This window comes from Zeus faber (genome assembly GCF_960531495.2).
Source record: "Zeus faber genome assembly, chromosome: 2".
Taxonomy (NCBI): domain Eukaryota; kingdom Metazoa; phylum Chordata; class Actinopteri; order Zeiformes; family Zeidae; genus Zeus; species Zeus faber.
In genome coordinates, this window is record NC_137189.1 from 41,170,913 (window position 1) to 41,186,204 (window position 15,292).

Consider the following 15,292-nt stretch of genomic DNA (forward strand, 5'->3'; position numbering starts at 1 on the left):
GGGGCGGACAAACGGAGCAACATGGTCCGGGGTGGTCAGGGATTAACGGCAGCGCTTACGAACCGGCGTTGGAGTCGCTGCCCCCCGCACGTTTAATTGACCGCCCTACGTCACGGACTGAAAGCATGACGTCTGCACCGCGGCCGGGACGCGCGACGGCGGGATGTTGACGTGCGCGCCGCGAGTTCGAGTTCGACTTCTGTGCGCCCCTTTGAACGAATAGGAATCAACATGGGAACCCAGGTGAATGGGAGGAGGAGGATCCCCAATCGGGAAAAACTGACAGCGGAGGACGATGCCCTCAACCAGATCGCACGGGAGGTATGGCTCTAATTCAGCTTGGTGGTTTTTAAAAAAAAAATTATTATCATTTTATTTGATTTGATTTGATTTTTTTTTTGCGGGCGGGAGAAGGTTATTCCTCCTGGAGTCGAGGTCACGCTGCGCAAAATCCATCCACGGGGGGCAGCCTCGGCGTGAGGGCGCGGGGCTGCAGATCCACCTCTGCCGCGGTTCATTCGTGGTTTTGTGCGGTATAATGGCCGTGCGTGACACTGTCAGTAATTTGACCCCAATGAGGCTCAAAAGCGGCGGCCAATCCACCAATGGATCCATATGCACGCATCCTCCTGGACAAAAGCTCCATTATGAGACGTTGTCGGTTTGGCCTACATAGTCAGGAGTGCGCAGGGGGAAAACCGTCACGCCTGCAGATACATGAATGGGGTTTCAAGATTGGAGATTTTTACGATTTAGCTGCCGCATACGTCATACACGCACGGTGCAGTGGGGGTGACAAAAGGGGCAAACTCCAAGGGAGTGTCGAAAACAACGTAGGTAGAGTCATGAAAAAATAATAATATAAACAAAATAATAAATAGATATATGCAAGCGAAAAAACTCGGCAAAATAGAACAATATGTATATGACAAATAAATACATAATAAATATTTTTATTATATATTTTAGTGCCGTTCTATGAAGCCCATTACATCACAAATGATCGCTTTTTGAGTTGAGAGAGGGATGTACGTATATGTAGGGTTGGGAATACTTCTGAGTGACGTCATTTGCGGTGATTTGAATGGACGTCACACGTGACGTGGGAGGCTTTGGCAGGCGGAAGTGATTTCCCACTGAAATCAATGGCGACCCGATGATTTGCGAGAAAAATGGGGGGGGGAATAAAATACAAACACACACACACACACATTTTTTTTTTTTTCGTTTTAAATATCCAAATTCAGTTATTGGTCTTGAAATCTGAGAATTAAGACACGTGAGAAGAGTCGATGACACAGTCGCAGAGGGTGGGAGGGCTGGGCAGGGAGGTATTTTGTCAGCGCCGTGCGCCGACAGAGACGTCCCAACAGGTTGTTCGGATCGGCTCCCCCTGTGCAGCCGCCGTCTCGTTCGTCACCGGGCTCCCGGGGCACACAGGTCAGACGCCCCCCACATCTGGAAAGCGTTACACTGTGGGGGCCCATGGCCAAGTTAGAACCCGGCAGTTGAAACTCTCATCCCTTCGTTCCCTATTTAGGACCCTGTCTCTAACGCTACCGCAGAGCGTCAAAGGGGGCTTCAAGCGAAAGTCGAGGTGGAAAACGACACAAAGCCGTTTGTTTGGGTTTTTTTTTTTTTGGTTTTTTTTCTTCCCCAAAATGTTATTGTGGAGGGCAGATGCTGTTTTGGTGGCTCGTCCAAAAAAATTCACAAAGTGAGCATTGGAGTCCCGCACAATAGGGGATTTGTCTCGGCCTTGCGCTCACGCCATAAAGGCAACAAAGAGCAATGCTTGGACTCGGGACCATTTTTCCAAATCCCCGAAAACATTCAGCCGACGGTACTTGTGAAGTAATTGTTGTCATGTGTACGAGAGAGTTTGCAGATATCCTATTTCGTGTCACAAGGACGCCCTTTGTCTGTCGACCGACTGGGACAGTTCGGCTATTGTCGAGCGAGGCGGAGACCAGACCGAAGTGGATGCCGAAAAAGCTTCTCAAGCGCCTTATTGTTATTGTGCGCCGACAGAAAAGGACATTTTGCTTGTTATTGTCCACCCTCGCGGTAATGCTGAGCGAGTAAAAACCAACTCGCCCTCCCTCAGCCTCCACGGCGAAACACGCCGGAGAAAATGATGCGTCACTCAAGGGACGGAGGAGCCGGGTGCCGGTGGGCGGTCTGGCACGGAGTGTAATCGATCGGTGTTTGTTTCCCCCGGAGGAAGCTCAGTGGGTTCCCCGGGAGCGTCCGTGAACGATTGCGCCGACGTGTCAGAAGTGGTCCCCTGTGCATTTAGAATGGGAGAGCAAGGCACGCCGGTAACACACGCTCCAACTGTTGACATGGCGAGCATGGTTTGCAAACTACGGGTCCTGGACCCACTGGTGCGTATGCTTGAACTTGGTGGTCGCTGTCAGGTGGTCAAGAGTCAACATTCAAGAGGTTTATTTGTCGCATACATATACATACGTTCATACATATAAGCAGTGAAATGGCTTTGCAACGCGCCCGGGCATTACGCACAATAGTTACTAAACCGCAACTAACTGAAACGAACTGATTCCTAAAACCTAATGCAGTTAGGGAATAGAATAATATAAATGAAATAAAATAAAAATAAAACAAGACTCGGAAAGATAATACAAAGTAGGAATAGAATATATATTATGTATATGGGATCGGCGATTTGTATATACAGATATGTGAATAAAGTGAGGAAGTGTGTGTGGAGATATACAGTACAGTATACAACAGTGCGGCACAGCGATACAGTAACACCGAACAGAACAGCAATACAGCTCAGTATGCAGTGAGTATGCAGTCTTTTTTAAAGATAATCATTTCATCAAGAAATAAACAGGCAACTGAACCATATTACAATATCCAAAACCAAAAACCCAGACAACATCTAGTGTCGTATCTCGATTGATATTATAACAGTGTGTCACCCAACCCTTGCATTTCGTCTTGTGCACTGGAACTTGAATTCCCAAACCAACCGCCCCCCCCCCCCGTTAATACCTTATTATCTGTGCTTCCCTCACACCCCGGCCTGGGCCGTACTCTCTGAAGGAAGGAGCGCAGATGTTAAATAGCACCGCATTTTGCTGCGGCTCGAAGTAGCCTTCACAGGTGGAAAGCCATGCGTCACTTTCCCCCGACGGCGGGTCCCCGCGGGCGGTGAGTTACACCGGTTTCGGCGCGTAACTCACCCGCTGCGCCGTCGAACCGGTGTAACCCGAACCCGGCGGCTGTTTTAAGGAATGGGAAGATTGTCGGGGCTGGGTGTGTGTCCATTGAATAGTAAACGTTGTTCGGATGACGTTCCAGCTCTGGTTGCATGACTATCGGTCACAGCGCATCAGCGCGGTGGCAATAGACATCATCCTCGAGGCTCTGCTGCATTGTCAGTACAACTCCACGGAAAGAAAATAAAAAGTTCTTAAAGTGCAGGTACCTTAGGTTAGCTATGGTGCAAATTTGTTTCTTAAATTTGGTTCTTAAAGACTGTGTGTCCCAATTCTCATGACCTTTGACTTGCTGTTTGCCACAGAGAACAAGCGTAGTGTTTAGTGGACGACTGGTCCATCTCCCGTTGACTCAGTACACCAGCGAGGAACCACACCAAAGCCATTCCTGAGCCGGAGTGTGTCATATAACATGTGTTCCAGGCTGTCTAGGGTGCAGCAGCGGGGTGGGGTGGGGTGGAGGGGGTTGGAGTGGAGGGGATGAGAGGATGTTGTCAGGAGAGAAATGGGTCTCGCTGGGGTTTTGTCCTCAACGGGTAGGAAGTGACCTACTGGGCAAACTGACAGCTGTGGCTTTTGAAGCGCCCCACTGTGTGTGTGTGTGTGTGTGTGTGTGTGTGTGTGTGTGTGTGTGTGTGTGTGTGTGTGTGTGTGTGTGTGTGTGTGTGTGTGTGTGTGTGTGTGTGTGTGTGTGTGTGTGTGTGTGTTGTTCTATATTTCTGCACTACACTCCTCCTAGTTTGACTGTTTTTTTTGTGTATTTACGGATTATAACTATTTTGTGTATTTTTGTGTGCCTGTTAGTGTTTGTTTGTGTATCTCTGTCTTGTACCTCTTTAAAGTGTGTGTGTGTGTGTGTGTGTGTGTGTGTGTGTGTGTGTGTGTGTGTGTGTGTGTGTGTGTGACCTGCATCTTTTAAGCCTCTGCAGCAGTAGTATCCACCCCGCCCTCTAATCGCTCTCTGTACCATCGCAACATGATGAGGCTAAATCATTGATTTTCTCTTGGATTACGGCGGAAATTTAAATATTATTGAATTTGCCTCTTTTCACCTCTGCCCCCTCCAATGCCGCAGCGTCAAACCAAACAAAAAAAACGGTCGGGGCATTATAAGTCGAGCGACATCGCTACCATCCCTCCCGTCTCCATCACGCTCAGTGGTGACAGAGTATTCTTTTAGATGTGAATTAAAAGAGATGATATATACTTTGATAGCAAGGCCATATTTAAGGGTGTGTTATTATTAGGACTGTACCCGGCTCAGAACCGGACGGAGGAATGGGCCTCGGGGCTAAATTGTGAAAGACCGTAGCATCGATAAGCTCCGACGTCACTCCGCCTGTATTCGTCTGAGAGGCATTTTCGCTTCCATCAGAAGGGACACATCCCTCCCCTCGCTCTCCCTGCAGCTCCATCGCTGGAGATATGGAGATATGCACGAGGGGGGCGGGGCCCGGGGCCGGCTCCCTCTGCCTGGCTCTCACACACTCACGAGGAGATGAGGGCACAGATTGCGCCCTGGTCGCCCCCTCCCCATGCGTAATGCGCAGAAAATAAAGCAGTGTTGATTCCGCTCTTAATATGATTTACTTTTTCTCTTTAAAAAAAAAAACAAAACAGATAAGCGTGATTATCTTAACGATACCCATCCCTACTTTCCTCCGTGATCGAGGCGCACAGAGAGCCATGTTCGTTTCCGGACGTGGACGATTCACACATATAAAAATATATTTATAGATAATAGATTCCCATTATTTTTAATTTCCCATTTAAATGTTATCCCTGTGCATTATGGAAGCTTCTATCTGTTTTATCCTGTTATTGTCACGCACACTGATTGACAAAACAAACAAAACAACGACTGCCCGACTTGAAGAACCTCAGTCGACTGACGGGTTTCCGGCTGATGATTCGAAAACCCGTCGATGGTTCCGGCCTGGTTTCAGTGTAATGCTATGACCGGGCGGTGTTTGCGGCTCTGGGTGGGTTTTCTACCCTGCAACTTATGGCCGTTACCATTCTGAAGTAGGGCTGCGTGATTATAGCTAAAATGATAATCAAGATTATTTTAGTCAGTTGTGATCACGATTATTTATCATCATTACATCAATACATTTTGGGGAACAGAATTATTTTATGGCACTTTGTAAATCAACATAAAATTGCCTTCACAATAATAATGTATTTCATAAACCTATAAATAAATAAAGAGGATATATAATTAAATGAATCGTGTGTAGTGGGCTACACCAAAAACACAAAAATAATGAAAATATTTGAAAACATACACAATAAATACATGTTCCTTGTATTTTTTAATTGTTTATGGTCATTGTGACCAGTCATTTTAATTCAGGGAATTTGTTTACATTGATATATCTGGAATGTCTATAACTGACGTTTAATATGCTGCACTTTTGTTTAATCAAATTGTCTTCTGGTAATACTTAAAACCTAATACAGGTTAATAGTTGTAAAATAATACGTGTCGCTTTGTAGCTTCGTATGGTTAAGAGTTTGTATCTTATATTTCTTTAGTTAAAGTACAATCCTGACTATATCTGTGCGTTGCAATCTGTGTCAACTTGCGCGTGGGCGCAAGGATTTACACATCCGTGCGTGGCGGCATCTTGGGGAAGCTGCGATTGTTGATCACAAACTTCTTCCACAATACTGAACCGCCCATCTGGGTGTAACTCGAACGACGCCGTGATGGAACTGCCCTGAATACACGTCTTATTCATTTTGTCTGTGGGTTCATTGGATCCATGACATCCATAAAGTTCTGACGTTAGTTACATCTGTTAGTGCTGCCATCTTTGTGAGGTCCTGATTGTTGGCCAATCACTAGACTTCAATGCTATCATGTGACCTGTGCAAGCCAACATTTGCTCATGCGTGCACGTTGCGGCGATGATAAAAAACATGGACCAATCTGGATCAAACTTGGACGATGGCATGTCAAAACTGCCCCAAATACACATTTTATAAATCTTGTCTGTGAGAGATCCATGAGAACCACACAACACTGACGTCAGTTATTCCGGGCTGGACCCCTAATAATATAAAAAAAGATATTGTTGCAGGTTTGTCGCATTAGTTACAAATTAAAGTTTTCAGAGTTTCCACGGAGCGCAGCATCACTTCCTATCGAGCCGAAATAGAATTTTCTGAGTTCTCATGCAACGCAGCATCAGTTCAAACAACTTTTCCAAGTTCCCATGGAACGCAGCATCACTTCCAACCAACACGAGTCACAATTTTCTGAGTTCCCGTGGAACACAGCTCCCTCTCGTCTTGACCCAGTACGGATCCTGTGCGTAGCAGCCAATACACAGCAATGTAGTCTAGACCACAGCGCAGCGCGCCCCATGCAAAGCCCCCCCCCAGAGCGACAACGTGCACATGTATAACAAATTGGATGATGATGTCACAAAGCACCCCGCTCCACCACCCCAGCCAGCTCCACCACTGCAGCCTGCCAAGCTCCGCCACAGTCCGGATACTTCCAGTAGATTGGCAAAAAATGTTCACTAATTATCCAAATAAAGATCGAAGTGGATCAAACTTAGACCACAAAATGTCTGAACTGCCCCGACCCCAATGACACTTTGTTCATGTCCGTGGGTTCGGCCATTGTGGTGCACCACACACACTATCAGCTGGAAAAATGCCAAATAGAAATTAATAATAATAATAATAATGCGGGCTGGTCCCATAATAATAATAATAATAATAATAATAATAATAATAATAATAATAATAATAATAATAATAATAATAATAATAATAATAATAATAATAAATAAATAAATAAATAAATAAATAAATAAATAAATAAATAATATTAGACTTTGACTCACTTAAAAAAATATAGTTGATTGCCAGTCCTTCATTGATGATTTATTTGATGAAAGGTTGGTTCAAAAAACAAAAAACAAAAAACAACAGGATTTAAGTATTTACATTTTGGTCCCAGATAGCCTAAAAGGTCTGAACGCCTTATAGAAAACAAAAAAAGACCAACCTAGGGCTGTCATGTTATTACATAATCAGGTTTTTAATCAACATTGACGGCACAGATTAGGTGTGTTTCAGTTGAGGATGAAGGCAAATGTAGACGCATTTATGAGTCAATGCCAATGTTCAATGCAATCAATAGATGACAGTTCTGTAACAGGTGGACATGCATTATTACAATATTATAGACTTGGACTATGATGGTGGCATTAAATGGAAAAATGAACATTAGACAGTTTAATAATCACAATTATTTGACAGTTGTCAACTGAAATAGTCATACCACATGTTATAAACAAAGTCGTTCATTGTAACATGTAAACCGCAAACCCATCTTTGGCAAACGCGCCTACACTGCCGACCTGGTGTGACGCCTGACTCAGGGCGCAACTTTAAGCCTCTTCTTAAGTTGTGGGGTGGGGCAGAGTCGGAGGGAAGGCCGGACGGAGTGGTGACTGCCTGCCACGCTTAAAGAACGGATTAGTCTTCAGAGAGTATTCCTGCTCAGTGCACACACACACACACACACACACACACACGGTCCCAGCAGAACACTTTCCCTCCATGTTGTAAATCACATGATCTACAGCACATTAGACTTTGGATTTTTACCAGTGTAACATGGTGAAATTCTGACCATTTCAAAATGGTAGGGCTGCACTTATCCTGACATGTTGTGTAGTTGTTGGCTTCCGTGGGCTTTTTGTAGTGGTTTTACGGACCATTTTTACTACCGCTGCTTATTTTGTATTTATTGGTGTCATGAAAGTGCGTCTTTCATAACAAAGGACATGGGGAGCCGAAGAGCCGAATATCACTATGCGAGGCGGATCAAGCCCAAGCTCATAGTGAATGGGACTGATTTACTCTTCACACTACAGCAAGATAAATAATTTTGACAGAATTGAATGATTCCCGTGGCAATTCCCTCCACAACTCGGAGCCAAACCAACTCTTCTGTCTCTCAGACATGGTTATTGGAAGTCCTCCCTCGCTCACCCTGCGCTACAGCAACTTAATTAAACAACGGAAGAGGCGGAACATTGAACGATCCTTTTGACTGAGTAACTCGTAAAGAACCGAATCTCAAAAAAAAGAGTCAAAACTTTCATCACTACAACCGCTGTCTTATACCCTATGTGCCGCTAAACAAACCAACGAGAGCAGCCTTATCAAGTAAAGGCTCGTGGCGTCTTATTCGTTTTTGGTTTTTTTTATGGCTTAAACACATTTTATGAAACAACTCTCAACATTCCCAAACTGGAAGTTCAAGCCTCAGAGCGTTTCACTGTTCAGCACAAGAGTATTAGTTCACCTGTAAAAAGTAGTTTTTTTTCTGAGAAAGAAACTGAGAAAACTTAGGAAGCTGGAAACTCTTCTTGTGCTTTGAGGCAAATGAGCTAATAGTCTCAAGTTTAAACGCACTATTTTAGTCATTTGACGATTGGTTCTCAAGCAGTTGAGGAGTAAATAGCTTTTTCCTTTGGACAATTTTTGGTTCATTACTCGGCCTGTAACTATCTTTCAGCATAGAACTGTAATTTGTGGCTATACTTTTTTTTTTTTTTATGGGATGACAATTTGAAGTGAAGTACCACTATTTTGATCAAATGTCACTCATGTGGCATACAGGTTATTTATTTTCATATTGGTACTTTCATATAATAATCTACAAGTACTATATATACTGCAATACTCCCAGTACAGTATATTGCCGGTCACCACTTAAACAGGATTTAAGATTAAAAGCAACACCTGCTATGCAAGTGCGCTTTGAGAAGCACTTAAAATGGCCATTTGGCTAAATGCAAGAAGATTAAAGCTGAAAATTGCTGACATGTGTATATACAGTAGTATATTTGGTAAAGGGGTTGAAGGTGACGCCTGGCTGGCAGACTCCACGTTATCACGGCACTAATTCATTTCTGAATCCATTCGGATGCATCTTACAAGCGGCTGTTCCCCATCGGGTCCTAGTAGGGTTGTAAGATCAAAGGCGAAAAAAATAATAATCCACTACAGATGTAGAAATGGACGGATAGGAAACTTTCAAGTTGTCAGCGCGCGACGATCATTCACTTTCAAAACGTTCCTCCGAAAAAAAACGACCGCCTCTTACAGCTTCCTGGAAGCCACGTGGTCTGCAGCCGTTCGTTCCCCGAGGCTCTGCTGCTCATTTTAGCCACTTGGAACAGGAAAGATAATCGGACATTTCTCTCTGATTACATTATACATTATGCCTGCCAGTCCTAATCGGTGCCTAATAACTACAGTTTATACTGTTGTTTAGTCTTGAAACGTTTATTCCAAATTCTTTTTTTAATTTTTCATTATCTTTTTAAGAATCGGCTCTTGACGACTCGCAAAGTTTCAATCCATTTTCAGACTCTTTGATCGTGAGATCGAGTTCATGGAACGCACACGCGAGTGAGGGGGCGCCTCCGGCGAAGGAGAGCCGGAGCAGTTACCGTCGCACGCAAAAAGAACAAACGACTCTTGGGCCGGAGCGACTCCCGACTCCAGAGTCATTTCTTGGGATTGGTTCGCGACGAAGGAATCATCCCCGAGTCCCGCGTCCGTGTTCTCCTGCTTGTCGGAGGCTTGAGTTGAGACTTTCCCGTAAGCCGTGTTTATTTAGAATCATATTTCTTCACTCCCTCTCTATGTTTAAGCCACCGGCAATGATCCCCGACAAACAACGATATTATTATGGGCTGCGGAGGGCTGCCTTTCACTACAGAGGAGGAAACTTTTTTCTTTTTTTTTTTTTTTCCTCCCACCTCCGTTCCAGAAAAATGTATTTCTGAGCGGTATGGTCTCTCTCGCGGCCGGCGCGCTTGGTCTGCCGTTTCCTGCATGAGTTCAACTTGCAGGCTGATCCCAGTGTGGTAAACAGGAGGCCGTCTGTCCGTGCTGTGTGGTGACTTGGCTTCCAGGAAGAGTGCGGAGGCGTCGTCACTAGTGCCGCCGACTATCCCGAAAATAATGGTAGAAGCGGTAAAAATAATCTCGACTACCCGCAGAAATGCTCAATGACGGAGCATGAACTCGCTTGGTTTCCCGGCGGCTTTGGGGTTGTAGATGTTGATGGTGATGATACTTTTGACTCACTCATGCACTTCGGATTGGTCTCTGTCATCCACGGAGGTGTGTTGCTCAAACTGCGGCGCGTCGTGTGCCAGAGTCTTAAATGTTGGTGGTTGGACGCGGAGCTTTTACTTCAGCAAAACGACAAATTCCCCGACGCAAAATGACAGGTAGAAGTAGCACCGAGGTGGAAAGTGCCAAAGTTGCCATTCCTACTTCGGTGGGACTGAAAATACTTGCTGTCAAATGTAACTGAAGTATTGAAAGTGAAAGTATTTATCCTTATGTCATATCCAGCGTTTTGATATAACAGAGCCTATGACGCGGCATGGATATACGATATACATTTGATACGAGTATAAATTTGACGATCCACTCGTTCTCTCACCCGTCGAGTTTAAACTAAAGGACCTTGTTTGGCCACGTCGCTTTTTTTCATTCACAAACCAAGGTTTGAGTCCCAGTGGATGCCTGTTTGCCTGGCTGCAGTTACCCATTTGTAAACCAAACAAACAGACAAACAACTCTTGCCGCGGTGACTCCATACTTCCCAGTTGTGTGAATGATTTGTTTGTTCCCAACGAATATCCCGATAATGAAACTATGACCACTATCTCTCTCCCGCATCGCAACAGAGCAATGTCCCTTTCCCCTGTGCAGTGTGAGTTTTATTCGTCTATTTTTGGGACTGTGCATCACGCGGGTCCCGCGTTAGATATCCAACGATTTGCGCCTGCGGATAATATAAGGGTGCCTGAAAGTTCATCTTTTTCCGTTTAATTTCAAGGCTGCCACCCAATATGATTGAATTATGCAACGCGTTCTTCTCTTCGGGTGCATGACTAAAGCTGCACTATGCTGGATGGAGCTACTTCATGTACAGAGCTGCTATGGGAGGGGGGTGTTGGAGAACCTTAATAAATATGGCGGGAGAGGCCAAGGGGGTCCAAAAAAAAATCAGAATCATCAGATAAACTACAAGCCGGGCTCTCGCAAGCAGAAAAGATCGAATATCGACAAACTGTTTTTGCCATAGCGGGCGGACGGTGTCTCACAGTTCGCTTGAGTTGCACAGGAAGTTTTGATGCCATTCTATGTCAAAAGTACGTAAGTAGGGAACTGCTACAGGCCCAAAGTTTGGCCTTCTACTCATTGTACACAAACATTTAATCCCCTTATTTAATTATGTATTTGATCAGGTAGCGCACACTGTCAAATGTCTTGGTTACCGGCAACATGACATGTAATGCACAGGACTAAAATAATACTTTTTGCCAATATCTCCTGGAAACATTGTCATTTGATTAAGAGCAAAAGGGTTTCCCATAGTCAAACTAGTGATTTTGACGGAATTAAATAATTCCCCGTGAGAATTCTATCGTCAACTCAGAGGCGACCGACTCGTCTGACTCCCGTTCAGCATTCGCTGGAGGTGCCCTCTCGCTCACCGTGCGTTCCACTGACTGAATCAAACGGCCGAAAGTGGGGGAAACTGAAATTTTAATCCGAGTGACTCATCAAGAGCCGAATCTGGAAAAAAGAGTCAAACCTTTCATCGCCCTTCAAGTCCTCGCCGTCGTTGTTTTTCTTCGCGCCGGAGTGACGAACGCAACCACAACAAGGAGTGACAGGTGAGACGGAGGAGGCAGTGGTATGCGGGCCGGCGGGCTGCAGGGCGTGTTGTTGACAAGGCGTTGGGGCGGGTGTGACACCAGTGCCGCAGAAACGCTGGCTCAGCCAGATCCTCTCCTGCTGCACTCGGTGGAAACAACTCACGTTCACGCCCTCGGCTGTTTATGATTTCAAACCTTCCTTTTTTTTTTTTTTTTTTTAATCCACACAACCATGAGAGAGGCGGAATGAGTCTGTTTTACCAGTTAGTTTTCTTGGAACAAAGCGGCCAACATGATGCTTAGGGGGTTTCCTGGAACCTTAGTTTTGGTAATAATGTTAAAGTGGAAATCAATAAGATCGTCTGTGTCTAGTGGATTGCACTGCAAGTCCCAAAATTCCATTGGAAAGGGCACATTTTTTTACCCTCGTCTTCGCTCTAAAACTTTTCTGCTTCACTTGAGGCGGTGGGGATTACTTTTTGTTCTTTTTTGCAAATGTTCATCCATATTGACAGTTTACTGACTGCAACTAGCGGCGCCACTTTACTGGATTCACCACGGTGCCTTTCACTTCTCACACGTGCTTGATCTTTGCATACTTGCCAGGAAAGGCGGACCCCGCCACCAACAATAGCAACAGCATACAGAGACATTGAATGGCATTTTTTTTTTTTTATTATGTACATCTCAAATTGTCCCACGCTTATACTTGAGGGGTTTAAGGGTGTTTCATTGCTCAATAAATTATAGTATATTTTTCCTGTTACATTTGCAATCATGCTTATCCTTGCAGTCATTAACTGGAAAAAAACAAACCCAAAAAACTACGCTCTGATTCTAGGGGTATTACGATTCTCCAAATCCACGATTCGACTTGACTTTCGATTTTAAGGTCACGATTCGATTCGATCTAAAAGTATGGTACCTACAGCACTGACGGCAGACGGCTATGCACTGTTAGACCATCGAGTCTCGATTTGTAAAGAAAAACACTTCTCAATAAGTACGATTTATTTGATAAAAAAAAAATTATGAATATAAAAAAAATATCAGAATATTTAAACAACACAACTAAACAGTTGGGAGCTTTAGCAAAACTAGACTTTGGAATAATAAACAATGAGTTACTTATTACACTACTAAGCTATTCACCAAAATAAGCGCAGGAAAAACAGATGCTATTTTTGCCAGAGGGGAACGCTGGTAGTAAAAGGAAAATGACTACCTGCAGCTCCCATCAGTCAGAGTGACCTCTTCTCCAAACAAAGCAAATAAAAACTCTAGTTGTATTCAATTTACTCCGTTTCTTGTTGCTGCTCTGCTGTGGAGCAGATGGCTGATCGCTCCTGAAAAAATCCCGCCCATGTTCCCGCCGTCCGGTGGCAAATACCCCGCGGCGCGGCCCGCCACGGCACGGGAGGGGAGGGAGCAGTGTGGGAGCGGACCCTCCGCGGATCCGACCACAGCTCCCACAGAGGGCCCCCCCGCACAGCCCCAGCGCACACTGCACTCGTTGACCGGCGCATCTTGACCGCTCCAACATGGCGACCACGCCGCACAGCATTACCCGCAGAGCCACGGGGAGGATCGCCAACCTGCTTGAGATCTCGAAGTTCGCAATCGGGCGCTCATTTCGATTTCGCATCTGAACCGCGACACCCCTGTCTTATCCTCAAAGCCGCTTCGTGGAAACGAGTCAATGAGTTCAACACCAGCTGGCTGACACCGCTACGCTCAGTTTGCATTCCCAATTTCTGTTTTTAAATAGGTTACCTGCGGTTTGTTATGTAGAAATATACATTCTGATGATAATAAAGAGTAAAAACTACGTTAATGCAAGCGGTGTTATTATAAACTGTATGTGTGTGTTCAACGAGTCACACTGCTCCAAACAATGGCAGCAAAAGACACCAAGTGATTGGATCAAGGGTCCTGTTGATAATCGGGCTGAAGCGGGTCCTCGGCAGGGCGGGCTGACAGTTTGCCTGATTGGATTTGTCTCCCCGTTCAGTTTCCACACTGGCCTCGCGTCTCGAACACAGACGAGTACAGTAGATCCACTTTACTGTACCCGGGCACATTTTAACTTCAGCCTTGTTTTGTAACCAGCTCTGTTTCTCTCTCTTTCTCTGTCTCCCTCTCTCAACCCCCCCCCCACCCCCTCCCTCTATTTGTCTCTCCACCCCCCCCCCCCCCCCCCTCCCAGGCTGAGGCCAGGCTTGCAGCCAAGCGGGCAGCTCGCGCCGAGGCCCGGGAGATTCGTATGAAAGAGCTGGAGCGACAGCAGAAGGAGGTGAGGAACGTGTTTTTTTGGGGGGGGTTTTTTGTTGTTTTTTTCATCCCTCCACAGTCCACCGTTTCGCCGCCAGCGCAACGGACTGACAACGGAAGTTCAAGAAAAATAAGGCCGCACTGGGGAATGGAAACTGTAAATGACCTCAGACGTTCATGTCAGCGGATGTCCGTGCAGCTCCCAGATTTTGTTACCACGTGTACTGTACGCACATAAGCACGTCGACTGCACATCCGCTAAGTTCTTTCACAGGTTTGTTAAACAGTCGACCAACAACAGAACAGAATTAAACAAGAGTTTGCCAGAAAATAAGTGGACAGCCGTCACCTAAACATGAACCTTCGGAGGTTGCTAAGCGACTGACTCTGTTTGGTGGTCAGTATTTTACGATTTCATGGAACCTGGAAACCGGTAAAATACGAGCAGGTATTCCCCAGTGCTACTGTTTGGCAAAACATGGAAGCTGTAGCAAATATGTGTTTTTTTACCCAATTTGATTTCGAGTGTGCTAGAAATGGCACACTAAATGTTTTTTTTTTTAAATTAAATTTAATAAATAAATAGATAGATAGATAGATAGATAGATAGATAGATAGATAAATAAATCTAGTGTTGTGCCGAATGGCAAAATCTCCATCAAATATGGTGGTAAGTGGTGCGACGACATCTGAAGAAACCTTCCTTGTGTTACGTCTCTACAATTAGATTTTAAGTCATTGTCTTATAAACGCAGTCGCTGCATCAACACTGTCGAGTTCTGGAATATTCAATGGACAGCAATTCGATATGTATTTGCATAAAATGTGATTCTATCAAAAGGAAAAAAAAAAAAAGAAATAGCACACTGACGCTAGTAGAACCGCGTGTGCATCCGCTGTCCGCGTCCCTTTCGGACTATAATCAAGCCTCAACGTCCACATAGTTGAATTGACGTAGTCAGCTGTAGCAACCTAATCTTACTTCTGCCACAATGATGAGGTTTAAAACGTTTCACACAACTCCCCTGGCAGCCATGGTCCATTTTGGCA

General features: G+C 45.0%; 1 protein-coding gene across 4 annotated transcripts in view; it reads left to right on the plus strand.

Moving 5' to 3' along the window:
- Positions 1-15,292, plus strand: part of lrrfip1b (leucine rich repeat (in FLII) interacting protein 1b) — a 40,150-nt gene continuing 24,858 nt past the window's right edge. For all 4 annotated transcript variants that reach the window (XM_079996950.1, XM_079996951.1, XM_079996952.1 and 1 more), the window contains exons 1-2: positions 1-321; positions 14,178-14,264. In XM_079996950.1, coding sequence (XP_079853076.1) covers positions 232-321; positions 14,178-14,264 — 177 coding nt within the window. In that variant the 5' untranslated portion in view covers positions 1-231. The remainder of the gene's footprint in view (positions 322-14,177; positions 14,265-15,292) is intronic.